We start from the raw sequence: 18,413 nt of genomic DNA, 5'->3' as shown, positions 1-18,413 counted from the left end.
CTTTTTTTTTTTTTTAAACAGAAGATCCAAGATCCATAAAGACTTAGTTTAACAACTAAAAATATCCATATAATAATAAATGTATTTTAACAGAAGTCATTTCTAGCTGAACTGTGGTTGTTCATTACTGTTAACATTGTATGTCCCATGCAAAGAAACATTTGAATTACTCAAATCCTGACTAATTTAACTACTATATTCAGGTTCCTAAACATCAGTTTGATACACATCCTTACCTTGGTACAATGTCCATGGAGGACGAAGCTGTAACCTTGGGCATTTGACAGTTTGTTGTTGCAGCCAACTTTAAGGCAGATGCCGGAACTGCATTTATAGTCCTAGGTATATGGCGTGTATTGAGAGTGGCAATGGAGTTCACAGCAGCTACTGACGAGGGTACACTTAATCGAATACTGTTCCCAATCAGAACCTGAGTTGTCGAGTTGGCAGCAGTCCCATGGTGACTCAGTGCACTTTGGGAACTTGAAGTCTGTGAATTGTTGGAGGGCTGTAGAAAGGTGGAACCCACAGTTGTTGAAGACTGGCTAGTATGTACAAGAGCAGTAGGTGAAGAACTAGCGAGGTGTAAGCCCTTGTATACTCCTAAAAGAGAGGGGGGAAATATACATCAGTCTGATTAATGGACAATCTATTCTTAAAAGGTACACTTGTTTTATTTTAAGTCTAAAAATCTGAAATCAAAACAAAAAGCAAAACTAACAGATTTCCCATCCAGTTATTCTGCATTATTAGTTGAGTTTGAAGTAATCCCCGATAATGTATCTATACATGGTAGTAAATGCCCTTTTTTGCAGTATTAGCATGAGGACAGGTGTAAGCATTTAATCCAAAGTCACATTGATATTGCAGTCTTAAATGTTGCTTAATTTCCTTTCAGTTTGTCAATGAGACCTCATACATAACAGCAGTGATTTCAATATATTGACCTTCGCTGTACGATAACAGCACTCTACTGAGCCCTCCAAGTCGCAAGTGACTTCTATGAGGGAAGGCGTTAACATTTCTGAAATGAATAATCTGTTACAATGTTCAGCGTGGGTTACTTTTACATCACTTTAAAAAAAACACTCTCATATACATGAATGGCCTTGCATGGATATCATTGTTGTGCTGCTATCTTGGAATGTATAGATAACCTCACCTGAGGCCTGAAGGATGCCATTGACTCCGATTCCAAGCACCACGTCTTCCTTTGCTTTGAATGCCATCAGCTGCTCTGTTGTCACCAAAGCAGAGGCAGCAAACTGGGCACTGACAGAATCCAGCGTCTTTGACGCCAAACCCTGGAAGAGAATATCGAAAAGCTTAGCAAACTGGAATCCTGTTAACTGTTACACTGAAAAAAACACATTGCCATGTTGTTTTGGTAAGGATCACAACATGTGTTGGAGCTTTAAATAACCCTTTTAAAAGATGTATGTATATAAGGCTTGGCAGGACAAGGTTCACAGGTACAGTGCTTTTTTAAACTCACACCTTGCAATGCATTATAAAGTGTCTGAATGGAATTCTCCACGAGACAGCTAAAACAGGTGCCTGCATGGATTGGGATGAAATTTAAAAAAACACCCTGAATTGTCCTAAACTATCTCAACTCATAACTCTCACCTGTGTACTGTTGGAGGCAGATACACTATTTGCTTGTTGCTGTTGAATCTGTGCAAGCTGCTGTTTCTGCATCAGTGCTAGTTGCTGTTGATGTTGCTGGTATTGTTCGGCTGTAAATGCTAAACACACACACATTAATGAGAACAATATTTTACAAACAAATCAATCCACATCATTGATCGTCATAAATGCCCACTAAATCTGTTGGTGTACTGTAGTTATGACGGTACAATCAATTGAAATAATCTTTTAGACAAGGATTTAAATATAAATCTGCAACTAACTTAAGTTGAGCATTAGAGTGCAATGATGCTAGATTTACAAATGTTCTTAAACACCCAACAAAAACCACCAGTGCTGGTTTCATATCTTGGCCTGCTTTACCCAAGATAACATTAATTTAGTTCTAGATTAGTGCTAAAATCAGAGTCTTGTTCCCAAATTTGCCAGAAAGCAAACTATGAACATTTTACACACCACACAATTATGGGATTGACGGCTGTTAAATTTCACAGGCAAGGTTCGTACAATATTTTTATAAATAAAACCATGGACTAAACCATTTTTCATGATCAAACATTACAACTTCCAGGACCAAAAAATAGTCATACTATACGATACACACGCGTTTTACATTCAAAACTGCAACTGTTACCCCAGCTGTATCGCAATAACTTAAACTATAATTATGATGACAAAAAGTATCAGTTGCTCATTATTAAATCCAACCAGTGTGTGCGGTTCTTCTTTGAACAGCAAGCGTAAATCTAGTATTGAAACAATCAAAGTAACTTGTTTAATATAACTGGCTTTGGAACAAGAACACATTCTAACTCAGGTCACAGCTCTAAAGAACACCAACCCACTGGGGGCGCATTACTACGTCACAAAGCTGTTGAATATAAACATAACAACCTCCGTATTTAACAACACATTCAATACATCACACTCAAATATCAGACACAACATTAACCCTTTGCGGTTCTATGTAGGACCAGGTTCGACATTACAATTTTCCCTTTCCATCAAAAAGATATAAAGCACAGGTCTCGTCGTATTTCTCTGGAAAAAGCAGAGAAAAACCTTTCAAATGGCCAAGTGAGACCGATAGGAGCCAAAACAAAAAGGGTCATATTTGAGCAATACATATAGCCCCTGAACCACAGAGACAACACGGACACGAAGGGGATAGCTGCTTCCGCATCCAAAGCTCAAAAAAAAAATCAGACATTTGCAGAGCTTTTTGAGATGTTACAGTAATAAAATAATGACTTGGATCGCATTATTGAGGAGTTTGGTGATAAAACGAGTGATCAGGAGAGGATTTATCAGTATGCATATCTATAAAGAGGTATGTGAAATACAGCGAACAAGGGGTGGGGCTTGGCTGGAGATGCAGTACTGATGTCCTTTTGCTATGCAGGACTTAAACCTGTTTCTCAAAAAAAAAAAAAAAAAAATAATTAAAACTGCATGTGAAAATACCCGACGCGCCTGACAGGCACTGAATAAATGGGCCGCTAAGGTTTAACACTGACAATTACTTACTGTAGGATCATATTAAAATTGCATGTCCGATTTTAATTATAGATGCGGTTAACAAATAAAAACAAATTCTTTAGCAGGGGCAGGTCTTGCACCAAAGGCATCGGATTGTAAAATTATTTTACTTTCTATAATTTACAAAAAAGTCTTGCAAGCATCTAACAGTAGATGAACACTGCTCGTATTTTTCAATACTATATTTAAAAGTGCAGACTTGGTATATTATATTTAAAATATATATTAACTGACAATCTTCCCGGGCTGTTTACTTGCTGGCATTATTTCATGTTTGTGGAAGTTCAATTTTATCCTGAAGGGAAGAGAAGTGTCGCTCTTTTTCTTTAGCGATTCGGATGTACTAATCCACATTAAATGTGCTGCTGATTCTACTGTCTCAGCAAATTTATCAGCTAATTTTATTAGATTTTATCATGCTTTATATATCGTTTTTGTCTTTCTGCAGCCAGTCACTGTAGGTCTTGTTATCAAACCACCATTCATTGAAATGACACTTGTCTGGCATTTGAGCAAATTTAAAAAAAAAAAGACACAGCTACTAAACCGTTATCAAGCAGCAACCGCAATCTCTCCCACCAGCTGTGGCAAGCATCAAACTCACGAGAATACACTTGACAGACAACACTGTGAGCCAATCAAAAAGCACGAACAGTGAGCTAAATCGAGTTTGGTCATATACGATATATTGTGGGGGGCCGGGGCTTAAATGTGGAATGCAACAAGTAAATTTTAGTAGTACAAATTTTCCCTCTCAATGCAGACAGTTTAAATAGAATAATTTACTGTTCTCACAATTCAGGACCTACAGAACATTGTGTTTAAGATTCAACACATGCGGCAAGACTAAAAATAGATGGTTTTCAGTTGTGGCCGCACACTATTTTACATTCAGGGTTGCACCAGCTATATCTACAAATGGCTTTAAAAGCTTATGCATCTTGTTACAAATGTAATAAAAGAAAATCTGAAGACTTTTAAAAGCTTATCTCAACCATGCAATGAAAAGTAACTACATGACTATAAAAAGGTTTTCTACCAAAGCCACTGACACTTCTTTCAAAGGAATGCACTTAAAAAAGAAAGCACTCATTGAACACCAACACCCCCCACCCCAAAACTTATGCAGACTTCCTTAAAATCAACTGCTGTCCAAAAAATAAATAAGATTGAAGTACAGAACTAAAAATCAATGAAACAGCATGGTCTTGCATGTAATTTCATGAAAGGAAACACATTCCAATTACCTTGTCACACACAAAGCTCCTAATTGTGTTTAATTAATTCAGAATAGTTTTTGCAATAACCTACACTAAAGTAAGCCAGTGGTTACATCTAACAGATAGAACCTACCCACAATCGGTGTGGAGCGGGCACCACTCCTGTCTTGTAGAGAGGTACCGCCTCCCTGGGTCCCAGGTTGTGCTGAGGCTGTTCGATTGAAACCCCTGTACAGTTTCCTTGAGGATACTTCCGTGTTCTCTGTGTTATATAAGAGTAGTGTCCGGGGTCTAAAATGTCTCCATCGACATGATTTAATGTTCAATAGTATCTGATTGAGGTCTCTAGGGGGATTTCTGTCCGAGGTATTTGTTTCTGAGGTACTGGCAAACTTGTCAATGGGAGAGTGTTGTGGGGAGGCAAGCATTTCCGGATCCAGCCGATGAAATACACTGTCGTAGTCTGTATGTGCTCTGTCCAACAAGACCCTGTAGAAAAAAGAGAAATACACTTATACACACAAGAGACAAAGGAAAGGATATAAGCACTCCTTTAAATGTAGTTAGACTCCAATGTTTCTCAACTAATTGTTTAAAAACAGGAACTTGAACTTAAATAAATAATTACCATTCTGCTAATTGTAAGATGCTACTGAAACATAGAATCTTAAGTGTGTACATGTACGTAGATGTTCATTTAAAAATGTCACTTTGTTTTCAGTCCCTTGGGTGAAAGGTGCAAGTCAGAGATTTAGGAGAATCCGCTCAACAGGATGAACATTCACCTCTCCTAGAAGACTCACCTTCCACCCCGTCCAATGCGCCGTCGTGCAAATCCAACACAGCGCCTGGGTACGGTCAGGGTAGTGAGGCAGTATCTGTAGCGCACGTCTGCTAACCCTCCTTCCTCTGGACTACACCAGGGCCAACTGCCAGTTCGGTCTGATCGACACTGCAAAACAAAAATACAAATCTGAAGTTCTGCACAAGAGTTGAAGATAAAAAAAAAACTAAAAAAACCCACCACCACACCACACACACTAGTCAAGATACTTACAGCATAATAATGACAGCCTGCTTTCCGACGGAAAGCAAAAGGACCATCTGGGTCATTTTCTTCCTCAGCTTCCGAGGAACCTGAATGGATCTAAAAATAAAAAATAAATAAAACACAGCTTCATGAAAAAGTATCACATTTCTGAGGATTTCTGTTTGTGAGTCACTTCAGTATTCCTTATTGAAATAAATCTCAAGCAGCCTTGTGCTTCATAGAATTGAAAATCTCCAGAAGCACATGCTCCTGTCAAAGTCCATTAAAGTCAATTTGTTAAACTGATTGATAGAATTTGCAACAATGATTTCACAAAGCAAAAGAACACTTGATCCTTTCGGTTTATGTAATACAATTAAAATAACGAATTAATTAATATTTTCTAAATCCTTACAATGCATAGAACTGTACCTGGGGGAAAGATTCTTCATCTGAGCTGGGAAAGTCGTATTGATTTAAGTCCTTTGCATTAAAGACCGGCAGTGCAGCAGGGCTTGTTTGCAGAGTTGCAGCAGCTGTGGATAAAGGTAAGACTTTGGGCTTCTTCTCGTATTTCCTTTTTGTCCGAACTTCTGTCTTCTCTGGCTGGAAATACATATAGGAGAAATCATAGGAAAAAAGATTTGGAAAAACAAATAGAACTACATTTTTAGGCAGAGCAGAAATACAAAAGGTTGAACGTTGTCAAACAATTTTAAAAGATCTGTTCCAAGAATGGTAGCTAATCATTACTCATTTAATACTATAGGCAGAAAAACTGTGGGATTCTTATGGTACTAAATATACACACTAGTTTGGTCTAATCTGTGTTATTGCAGTTTTGAAATGTTTTATATTCATGTTGCCCTGGCCTTCGTTATTATAAATAAGTAGGGCATAGCTTATTATAGAAAAACTCTATATACAAATTACAGTAAGAACACAAGCCTTGTACCAGATGCCAGCCTGACAGATGGCACCAATATCCACTAAAGTGTTGTCTTTGCCATTTCTCAGGTACTATACACATTTACATTTTTATGGGGAGATTTGGAGGAAAAATGAACTTACCTTATTAGGTCTATATTCTTTAAGCTCCATGTGATCTTGGTGCTTAAACTGATTGCTATTTGATAGTGGAATAATGGGCAATGTGTATGTGGGTTTCATTAGCTGTCGCTGTGCCAAGACCTCAGCCATAATCTCTCCACCAAAGTCAGCTATGCTATACCTGAAAGAGGGGAAAAGGTAAATGTGGCACAACGGCTATTACACAATATTAAATAATGCTAGGACATTTTTTTACATGTATCTGAAGGCAAAACAATGTCAGTCAGAAATTATTTTGTCTGCGTGAGATTTTATTAATATTGTCATGGAGGCTGTGATTTACTCTGCTCGTGCAGTTGCTCTCTTTCCTTTGCTTGTCACTGCTGCTGCTCTAAGTGGGAGCCATGTCCTGCCAGCGCCCCATTGGCAGACGCAGACAGTTGGGGGCATTCTTCTGGTGCGCTCTGGCTCAGCTAAGATCAGCCCCAAGTGCTGGTAAGTGTTGCAGTTCACTCCATTTGCCAAATAAGAGCTATCTATTTCTGAAGATACAAGTTGTATGCTTGGATTCTTACCGCCGCTACAAAAATGATATACGAGTCAAGCTGAGGTCCGTTTCTGTCTACAGTATGATAGAGGTCATACTTGCAAAAGAAATGACTTGCATGGTTATCAACGTTTTAATTTTTTCATGATGCAATCCTATTTTTTGTTAAGTGGAATGCAAAAAAATAAATAAAACTGATTAAATATTGTTTTCATTGTACAATGAACCTTTTTCCATGTTTATTTTAAGTGTTTATTCAAGTTAAAAATTAAAGTTATTACTTCATGAAAACATGTTTATTGTGAAGCCACAACAATGGCAGGGATTATTTAATATGTTGTCTACTTTGTTTTTACTTGAAATACACACAAGATTTAATTACTGTATTGCTTTCTTTGTTTTGTAATTAATTCATGTGGGTAAAGTAAGACCTTTCTTCTGGGATATTTTTCAACTTTAATATATACAGTGTTACATATAATGGCTTTGATAACGTTTTGAAAAAGAGTATCCAAATCTTAAACCAATATCCGAACATGAAAATGTCATGTTTAACCCAGCACTAATTTTAATGTCAAATAATTGATGTGGATTATATAAAACCACTTTTTTTTAAAGCAACATGATTTATAGCCATTCATAATCAGTCTACTTTAATGTTAGAGGTAAGAATCAGACCAGTTTCATGTCCACAGGATGATCATTGTGTGAAATCTACAAATGTGTAAGTGCAAGGTCACTTAAACAGTACCACGATGGGTAATGTCAATACATCATATTTTTTTTGTATAAAGCTTGCCATGAGTTATATATTAAATCTATAACAGAACAGACATACAATTAGGAGCAAGGAAATTAATTCAGAACCAGCAAGAAAAACAGAACACTTAAATTATTGCTGTTGTCAAGCAATCGTCATTAAACCCCCAAATAAAGGTTCCCTCTCCACATGACAAAGTGCTGATGCAATTATCTCCAGCAACCCACAAACTGTACTTTGGAACCAAAGGAAAACGCTTGAGGACATACAGTAGTCATTAAATTGGCAGCAAGTTTTAAACCACAACAGTTCAAACCTCTCATATTTTAGTTTTAAAAACCACCTGCAAAAATTCAAAGGGAAACATTTATATACAAGTAATAAAAGACCAACTAGAAGGACCACCTGCCCAAATGAAGGCCATTTTAAAAATCTGTCTCATTTAGTTTTACTTTATGAAACACTGCAAACTACATTTATAGTTCTGCATTAGCTTTAGTCTGCTGCCAAGTTTTAATAAAAGGTCCAGCCCCACAGAACTCTTACCTCTTTTCAATGATCTCCAGTGTCAAGTGCAGCAGCTCCCGCTTACTCTTCTCTCTCCTCTTGATCATTTCCAAGATGGTTACGGCTCGGCTTAGATCTCTCCGCAGCTTCAGCATTTTCTCATAGGATGCCTCATCGTTCTTCCGATTCTGGGGCAAGATAAATTTTCAAATAATACAACCAAAAGGGGAAAGGACACTCAAGTTCAAATTGTATATTTCTATTTTACATATTAATAGAACAAGCTGAAATGAAATAAAAGCCCAAACTGTATACAAGCCCACCTTTCTTGTTTGCATCTTTTCCGTTCTCCTTCTAAAGGCGACGTAGGGGTCGTTCGTGCTGGAGCCATCCCGCTTCTCCTGCTTCACCACCGGGATGAGAGAGGTGCCCTGGCAGCTTTTCCTTTTCCTGATCCAGTACTCGTACGCTTCTCGGATCAGGTCGTCGTCCTCCTTCAGCAGCAGTTTGGCCTCCTGGAGAGTCACCAGCTGAAGGTTAAGAAAGTTAATTCAGCCACCAGTGTACTGGATAAAATACTGCACACACTTCCTGGGGTTTTACTGCAGATTTCAATGGGCTGAACTCGCACATCATAAATAAAAATAAAAAAACACAGCATCAGCAAGTGGTATTTTCTGGGACTAACAACTAAAGACACCTTCTAAGCCAGTGTGCAAATACAGAGGGTCCTCAATCGCAGTGTCAGAAAGGTTAAAAACTTCAGGAGAGTTTATGTGATCAAAGTCAGAAACAACTAGTCTATAGGAAGCTAGGACTGTATGATCAAAGTTAAGGCAGTTATCGTGTTCACAATGTGGTCAGATGGTCAACTGTAAATGAGGACCCAAAAATGGCAATTTGTTTAGTAATGGTTTTAAAAGCATAAGGTGGCAGTAGTATTTTGTTCTCAGGCATTACCTGCTGGCCACTGCCCTTTTCTAGACGGTCAATCATCTCCTCAAACTGCAGAGGGGTGATCTCCATCTTCTTTTTCAGCTTATTCACAAACGCTTCATCTTCTGAGTCCATGTCGTAGTCCGGCTGCTCAGCATCCAGACTAAAAGCTATTATGAAAAGAATTTAAAAAAATCACCATCATCGTGTTTACAGGTGCTGTCTTCATGCAGTTATAACATTTTCATTGCAATCTATTTCAGGCAGAAATAAAAAATGATTCTGAAATATTAAATGTTACGTTCCTTGCTGGCAAGAGTGACTTCCAACATCAAAGTAATGTTTACACAAGAAAAACCATTACATTAGCATGGTACAAGTGTAAGGACTGTAAGAGTTTACAAGGTTCAGTAAACAGAAACTATGCAAATGTACACCAAATATTCTTAAAAATAAGTAATCTAATTTATGTACTTGAAGGGGAAATAATATTTTCTGCAAAAATCCAATAGAACTTTTACCTCTAGGTTTAACAGAAAACCTTATAATGGCTATTATCGACCACCACAAAACAATTTACATTATCCATTTCCTAAGAAACAGGTTGCCACCAAAATATTCTCATAGTCCACTCAAAGTATCCCACTAACTTAATAGCTACTGTACTGAGCATGTTGAACCCCAGCCATTAGGAAAAAGTGTCACAACATTTATATCCATTTACAGACAAATGGGGATGCAAGCTGGTTACAGTTTTTTTGGTAAAAAAACAAACTTAATTTGTGCAGCCAAGGGATCAGGACATACCACAATTACACACAATTTTTTTTTTTCAAATTTAAAAAAAAAACAACTGACAAATAAGCTTGATAGTGTTATTACATCACTCACAGCCAGCAGTCCAGATAAGCTGGGTAGCTGCCGTTTTCATACATTAAAAAATCCAAAATATGCACTAATGTGTAAAAATATGCATAGCAATTTTGTTGCACAGCTTGTCTGCCTCCCCTAAAACCTCCAAACTACCAGAATACAATGTCTTCAGTTTCTAGGAAACTGTACATAAGAAAAGCAACCTAAATACAATGCACTCTTTGGCTATCCCTGTTGTCTTCGCAGCCAATCACAGTGAGAATATGAAATTTGCCAGCAAGCTACACAGGTTGAAGCGTAAACACCCCAGTCCAGCTACAAATCCAACTGGAACCATCGTCAGTTGGATTTGTAGGCAACTGCCAAAACTGTTTTATAACTTAATGCATTTTTCTATATCTTTACATTGAAGTTTTAACATGTTCACTGAGTTCAAGAATTTAATGTTAAAATAAAAGCAACATAATTAATTTGCAGAGTCAGTGTGATACCTCGACAAATGCGCTGAGCCGATAAAGAACCTTGTAGAACACACGCGTGGATGTACAGTAATTCCAAGTAACATTGCAGTTAAAATGGAAGGCTCTTTTAATGCCTACCCTATTACTATTATAATAATATTATTTATTGAGATTACTCATGACTTCCAAGGTAATGTTGGATTTTACCCCCCTGAAAAAACATTTTACTCTGTGTTAGAGGGAAGTTACTCCCAGACCCAAACCTTATCTGGTGCGCTGCTCATACCAATATATTACACATTAGACAGTGTAGAAAGAATAAAACAAATGTAGTAATAGATTTTCCCGGTACGCCCATTGTCAACATGCAGTTCATGTGATGTACATATGACTACAGGCAAGACCATTGCACAAATTCAATCAATATGCCAACAGAATGCAGTACACAAAGTAATCATATCAACTCCAGAAAACGTGGAACTGTTTCCATCATAGTACAAAAGAATGAATTTGTGGATCTTTCCTTCTCTGGTTTTAAAGACCGTATTTAGAAATTGCTTAGAGCCTCCTGCCAATGCTTCTCCTTCACTCCACCTTAAACATAGGTCTTATTTGTTCTATTCTTTCATCTGTGCATGCTGATGATTAAGTCTGAACCACACATTTTTACTGTGTTTGTACTTTGCAATTGTCCTTTATTTATTTCACCAGGAGATTTACCCATTGAGATGGAGTCTGCATTTACAAGAGGGTCCTGTACAAAAATTAAATAATACAATGGTCAGGAGATCTACACTAGTAATTTAAAACACAGTCCAGACTTTTTAAACTCAAAAACTCCCAGCTCCAGCTTTTCACTTCTTAGGAATCCATTTGCATATGAAAACAGCCCTGGACACCCACACTCAGTATGAAACTGAGGTTATCCCTGCTGAGGGCTGTCAATCAGGTAGTTCTTGTCATTACCATAGTAAAGGAAGTTAATATGAAACATCTATATGCTGCAACGTGTGCAATGAGCAAGTTTGCTTTTGTTGCCAACATTTGGGGAAATCATAACCATTGCATCCCTAGAGGAATGTGTATCTAGTGTGCAAATGCCGACACTTTCCACCATCAAAGAAAACTATAAGAAACTAAGTACTGTAACAGACAAACATTTTGACTAGTGCCTTCCCAGCGTACAGCAGAATTCTAGTTAGCATTTTTTTATTTATTACTTGCTACAAAAGGGGCTCGTCCTAATTTATTTATTTATTTTTAAACAAAACACACACATTTGATTAAAAAACAAAGTTTTAAAGCTAATTATTTTTACTAAATATAAGCGACCTATTCTTCTTGTCGCTGCATAAGAATGAAATCTGATTTAAAAAAATATCCTCTCCACAAGTGTTACACAGGATAGACAGGTCAGATAGAAAACACTCAATATTGCTGGCAGCAAAGAACCTCTCCTATCAATTTAAAACACATCAGCAGCCTACAGTACCACATTAACCTTTCACTTCTAGATTCTGGATATACTGTACAATGGAGCTCAAATGAAATGAGGCGAGCTTGCAGACCTGTGAGGGACAGCATTCATCTCAAGCACTCGCCTTAATTTAAAAACAAAAGATTGCACGGATATGGCAGATTACACTGGAAGCGAGGTCTGACATGGTATACAACGACTCCTACCCCAATGCCAGGGCTCTTAAATTGCTTCACTATTTTGGCTCACACTTCACATTTGACAGGAAACAACATTAATTACCAATAATGCTACAGTGAAACTAAACTTGTAAATCCAAGTCTACTTTTCTCCTACTATTTACCTCAAGTAATATTACAATACAATTATTATTTAGCGTTAGTAAGAACTGTTAACTCAACACACACCAACAAAACCATATTTGTGTGTGTTAACCCTTTGCGGTCCATTTATTCAGCGCCTGTCAGGTCCAATTTATTTTCATACATGCTGTTTAAAAAGTAATTTTATTCCAAGTAAAACAGGTTTAAAAGGCAGTGCATATCCAGCCCTAGCCCCACCCCTTGTTCGCTGTATTTATCACATACCTCTTCACAGTCGTGCACACTGATAAATCCTCTCCTGATGTGATCCAAGTCATTATTTTATTACTATAACATCTCAAAAAGCTTGAAATGTGTGTGATATTCTTTGAGCGCTGGATGCGGAAGCAGCTATCCTGTTTATGTCCATGTTATGTCTGTGGTGCAGGGACTATGTATATTGCTCAGATCCACCCCCTTCCCTCCCTTTTTTTTTGGGCTTCTCTCAGCTCCTATCGGTCTCACTCTGCCATTTAAATATTTTCTCTGCTTTTTCCAGAGAAAAAACAACCAGAGACCTGTGCTGGACGTCTTTTTGATGATGTCGGGCAGGGTCCAACATCGGACCGGAAAAGGAAAATTGTAATGTTGGACCTGGCCCGGCATAGGACAGCAAAGGGTTTATAATAAACCAATAGCATCACCGCTGGTCTGCAAAACCTGCTGCCACAAGACAGACAACTCTCAACACGGCAGGACACAACAGAGACATCTAGGAGATTGGGTTATACTGAAAGTCATGAAAACTTTTATAAAATGTGTTATTATAGGGTTATTCCACCATATGAGAGTTCCCAATATGGCAGCAAATCTCTGTACCAAATTAGACCTTAGTAAAGGGCTTTGCTATATTTTACCAAAATTAGCTTTACAAGGTCCTGTTTTCTTAAGCCTCTCACACTGAATCATGTGTTCCTGTACTTACGCTGTATGTGAATAAGCTGCTTTGGCATCTTGAACTCCCCAGGGTAGAGAGATTCATAGTAGGCAATGTTGCTTCCTGCCTCAGGAACGGGAATAACCATATTATCTCGTTTCTCTCCATACACCTGCTGTGCCGAAATTGCCCGCTGGAGATGGTGTTCCTACAGAAAAAACAAAAAAATATATATAAAAACTATTGGAATCTGCATTGGATACTGCTAATGAAATGGAAAGATACTGCATATGCATACAGTACCTATATTTCGGGGCTAAATAAAAAAAAAAGGTTAATTCTTAGTCTTCCAATTAATCTAGTTTGCACTACAAGATTAGTATAACTTTTATTCTGCATGTATGTTAATTCTTAACTTCTGGAATGTTTACTTTGCACAAGATAAAAGCAGCCATGGGCAGCACTCTAACCCTTAAGTGGTGAGGTAGGGTAGAATTACATAACTAATGAGGTGGGGTCAACGTGACCCGTATATGGATTGATTTCTATCAATAAAGACAAAGGTTTTACTATTACTTAAGGTTTTCACTGAACACATCTACAAAGCCTTTTAAATAAGCTCTGACAATAACCACAAAGTGGTTCAAAATGGGAGGGGCAAACTTCCTTTTCACATCTCTTACAGGAGATCTTGGTATTCTTGTGTGCCCCCTCACTCATGCCTCAATCTAAAGAAAATACAGTAAACATGAAGCCTGTGTGCGCACGTTTGTTAAAGTCATGAGATGGGGTCCATTTGACCAAAAGCCACTTTGGCAGCATGCTGAAACTTAATGAAAGCAAAGAGCAGGGTAGGTATGGTATGCTTTGATAGACAGAGAAGTAGCTTATAGATATAAAAATGGATAGGCAATAAGCTCAGCCTAATAAAATTCTTACATATTGAAACATAGCCCTGGGGTCAAACAGACCACACCTCACTGGTGTCCTGGTGAAATTCCATTACATAACAGAATGGCTGCTTCCTAAAATTCTCCAATACCATGGCTAAAAAGAAAGTCATAGAGCCGCTTGCATTGCACAACCCTTGCAGTAAATGATAACCATATCCAACGAAATTAACATTTCATTACCAACCTGCCAGATATTATTGCAACATACATCCCCCACCACTGCTGTAAATACAAAACTTGTTGGATCAGTATCATGAAAAAGTAGACTAATGTTTATATATTCATGTGGCATTCACTTTAAATTTTAGTTAAATTCCAGTCAAATCAGCAACTTAAATGGATGCTATCTGTGCAATGCACTGTCCACTACACAAGAGCTTTACAGTTTGTACATTAAGGTTATAATTTGACATCTGGTTTCAGTTTCATGAAAATCAGCATGAATATTTAAGGGGTTTACACACAGTAAGAGACTTCCACTACCACACCAACGAGTCAGAGCCACCACTGATCTCTGCCTCACTGAATTTCTTTAGGCATTACTGCCACCTTCACCACTACATTAGGTCTTGAGAAAAACACTATGCAGCTCTACTGTGGCGTACCAATGCTTAAACAAGTGTCAAACTGCAGGTTGCTATACTAAAGAAAAATACCTGTTTCCAAAAAGAATAAGCTAAAACCTCCAAGACAAACAGCCACATGTAACAAATCTATTCACCCCCTCCCCCCACATCAGGGTAAACTTATGAGGGCAGACTGCCAGCATGAGACCAACACTCTCCTAGCCAACAATGCTCTAGTCTCACAGTGCATCACATTGAAAAGCAACCCCCGTCATACAATATTGACACCCAGCCTCTTTTAGCTGCTACAGAAATTCAGATCTCTGGCTTCTCTGCTTAAAAGGTAGATCTTCTAACACCAGGTCAGCACAGTTAATTTATTAATGTATTTTAACACTCAGTACCAAGTAACTTTGCACATAATAATAAATAATAATAATAATAATAATAATAAAAATAATAATAATAAGAGAAATAAAGGACCTACCTTAACTATAAAGGACCTACCCGAACTTGGTTTACTGGCCTGAGTTGACCTACTTTTTTCTAGACCTCTTCAGAGGTCTGCATTGTTGAAGGGTTTAAAAAAACCTCAAGGATAACCAAAAAAGTCCACTATTAACATAAACATGGTTTCTTCAATTTATCAACACTATTACACCCAAAGAGGTACATCAGGAACAGGATACACTGACAGCAGACATAGGTGTTTATGAATATAAACAAAGCATTTCAGGAGGCTTTGTGTAATAGGAATGGTACCTCAATAGAATGGTTCATTAGGCTGTGTCACAAAACTGGTTAAAACACATGAAGCAGGGAGTAGTTGCAAGAGGGGAACCTCTAACAGTGACAATGTACTCAGTGGAGTTCCGCAGGGCTCCAACATTGGCTCACTCATGTTTCTGATCTACATCAACGACTCAGATCAGGGGATAAATGAGCAAACTTGTCAAATTTACAAACGACACAGACACGCTCCACCCAGAAAATAAACAACTTCGACCGCATACAAAACTGGGCAGAAACATGGTAAATGAAATGAAATGAAATGTCAACAAATGTGAAGTGTTACATGCAGGTCACAAGACTAAGATCCAAATACCAAAAAAAAGAGGGGGGGGGGGGGGGGGGGAAGAGAATAGGACTAGAACAGGCACACCAAGAGAAATACCTTGGTGTGGTAACAGATGAATTGCTGTCAGTAAACAAACAATGCAGGGAAGCAATGCGTGGGTATATTGCCTTCAGGTCACAAACTGAATTCGATTTTTTTAAATTTCAAAACAGTTTGTGTGAACTCTATGGGAGTGTAAGAAGTTGCCTTACCATAACTTTGAAAATAACACACTGTGTGCATTATAAAACAGAAACATAGATAGGAAACTTAACATGATGCAAGTGACTGAAGGGGACAAAGCAAACAGTGTAGCTGTAAGGGGGTTATGATGAGGTTATATAATGCACAAGAGTAACCATGCTTGGAATACAGGGTTCAATTCTGGTTCCCACAACACCAAACTGACATTGTGGACCTGAAGAAAGTCCAAAGAAGAGCAACCAGACTAATCCAAGGACTTAAAGAATCCATTTAGCCAGGAACAAAGAAAATCAGGAGGGACATGATTGAAGTCTTTAAAAGCTGAACATGAGTTGACATAAACCCAAACCATTACTTTAAGCACAGTACTGAAACAAGGACCAGAGGACACAACTAGAAATGAAACTGAGATGTATTTATGATAGAGGGAAGGAGGCACTTCAGACAGAGTGGTGAGTGAATGGGATACCTTGTAATAAGGCAAAAATACTTGGATCCTTTAAGACCCAACTGGGCAAAGTTCTGCAATCAATCTACTACCAAGAACCGGACGAGCTTAGATGGGCAAAATGATTCTCGTTTGCAAACTTAGTTGCCAGGAAGAGAAGTTAAGGGATGATATATGCAACTGACCTCCCTATACCACAGTACCTGACCAAGCAAGCGGGACTTCTTTGATAAATAAAAAAAGGTGTGAAATACCAAAATAAGAGAAAGAAAACAGTAAATCAACACATGTTGAAAACATCCCACAGCGTGTATGGCACAAAGTCCTGCAAACAAATGATGGGCTGAACAAAGTATTAAAGCAGCAGGGGGGTGGGGTCAATGCTACTGTGCCATGCACTGTATAAACTTCACATTCTACAACAATTGTTAGGCTACTGGCTGGAAGCTCTGCAATGCATACTTGACAAGAGAGATTTGTTACTTTAAGAGCTAGACCTATTTTTGTAACAACCCAAAACAAACAAAACATAAGTAGATTTCTTGACCCCAGCAATCACAAATCACCCTTAGATAAAGGATCACCAAGTGATTCATCATGAAGTTGAAGGGGCAGCATTAACTCAGTTAAAGCCAGATATTGTGCATTTCCACAACCTACTGAATGAAAATCAAATGTTAATTAAATGGAATTAACAGTATTGTAGGCAATCAGTGGAAGTGTAGTTAGTTTTTCCCTGAACCAGATCCTTTGATTCTGTTACACTGAACACACATGCTACAGCAGCTGCTTGCAAAGCCAGTATCTTAAAAGTAAACTGAAAACGCGTGGAAATAACCTTTTGCAAATGTCTAAAAGAAAGTGTGGTCAGTTAATTATATTTTAATGGTTTGAGGTTTTAAATTAGTGTGGTCAGAAAACAGCATTTTCTCCTCCCCACCTAAATTTTATTCTTCAAATGAACTTGCTGCATACTACACAACACAGTACCTCTTATACTGTACATGCAAAATATCAAGACAACAGGCACCAACAGATGGCCATGCAAGGAGTCCTGCTTTAACATTTGCAAACTGTTCCTTCAGAGTTTCATAATCCTGGATTGTGGGAAGAATCCAAATCAAGACTGCTCTCATTGTTCAGCCCCACAGTACAGTAAAACATTTAAATTATTCTTCCTTCACACTGGTTGATTTAATGATACTACCATACCCTTTAACTCATGTGAGCTCTGGTGTAAACAAAATAAACATTCCTGCAAAGTAAAAAATAAACTGGAAAAATCATGTCAGGGACGTTAAAATCCAAATTTGAGCCAATAATGTAAAACGCGGATTACCAAGAGGCACACCCGCTAAGAAATATATTCTCTGATTCTGATACTTTGTATAAAGAAATAAAAGATTAAAAACAGGTTATTTGGGAAAAGCCTTGCCATTATATAGGCCAGTGTTTCCTAACCCTGTTCCTGGCGGCACACTGTCTGCTGGTTTTCACTCCAATGCAGCGCTCATTTACTTAAATGAACCGCATCAACAAACTAAGCACTTAAATAATGGGAAAATGTCCAGTTAATCACTTTATTAGTTCAATGAAGTGTTCAATTAAGCAACTGAGCACTGCATTGGAATGAAAACCAGCAGACAGTGTGCCACCAGGAACAGGGTTGGGAAACACGGACATAGGCTATACAATTTAGATAGGTCCCTTGCCCAATAACGTGGTCTCGTTTCATTCTGGGTCTTGTGAAATCTGTGAAGAGCAGGTTTTGAAATTCACTATATAAAAATAAATAACCTGACCTGTGGCAATCGTGACGCTGCATTTCAGAACAAT

The 18,413-nt window shown here is 38.0% G+C and overlaps 1 protein-coding gene across 4 annotated transcripts in view; it reads right to left on the bottom strand.

Moving 5' to 3' along the window:
• The window catches only part of LOC121314093 (enhancer of polycomb homolog 1-like), a 44,186-nt gene that overhangs the window by 1,655 nt on the left and 24,118 nt on the right, over nucleotides 1-18,413 (bottom strand). For 3 of the 4 annotated variants that reach the window (XM_041246964.1, XM_041246965.1, XM_041246962.1), the window contains 12 exons: nucleotides 13,338-13,497; nucleotides 9,264-9,409; nucleotides 8,627-8,833; nucleotides 8,343-8,491; nucleotides 6,511-6,670; nucleotides 5,872-6,045; nucleotides 5,467-5,556; nucleotides 5,213-5,361; nucleotides 4,543-4,898; nucleotides 1,630-1,748; nucleotides 1,163-1,304; nucleotides 237-603 (listed from right to left, as the gene is read on the bottom strand). In XM_041246964.1, the coding sequence (XP_041102898.1) occupies nucleotides 237-603; nucleotides 1,163-1,304; nucleotides 1,630-1,748; nucleotides 4,543-4,898; nucleotides 5,213-5,361; nucleotides 5,467-5,556; nucleotides 5,872-6,045; nucleotides 6,511-6,670; nucleotides 8,343-8,491; nucleotides 8,627-8,833; nucleotides 9,264-9,409; nucleotides 13,338-13,437 (2,159 nt within the window). In that variant the 5' untranslated portion in view covers nucleotides 13,438-13,497. The remainder of the gene's footprint in view (nucleotides 1-236; nucleotides 604-1,162; nucleotides 1,305-1,629; nucleotides 1,749-4,542; nucleotides 4,899-5,212; nucleotides 5,362-5,466; nucleotides 5,557-5,871; nucleotides 6,046-6,510; nucleotides 6,671-8,342; nucleotides 8,492-8,626; nucleotides 8,834-9,263; nucleotides 9,410-13,337; nucleotides 13,498-18,413) is intronic. The other variant, XM_041246963.1, reaches the window with a different exon arrangement.

The sequence above is a fragment of the Polyodon spathula genome, chromosome 4 (assembly GCF_017654505.1).
Source record: "Polyodon spathula isolate WHYD16114869_AA chromosome 4, ASM1765450v1, whole genome shotgun sequence".
NCBI classification, from domain to species: Eukaryota; Metazoa; Chordata; class Actinopteri; order Acipenseriformes; family Polyodontidae; genus Polyodon; species Polyodon spathula.
Note: the sequence above shows the minus strand (reverse complement) of the source record. Positions and strands in the feature narration are given on the sequence as shown.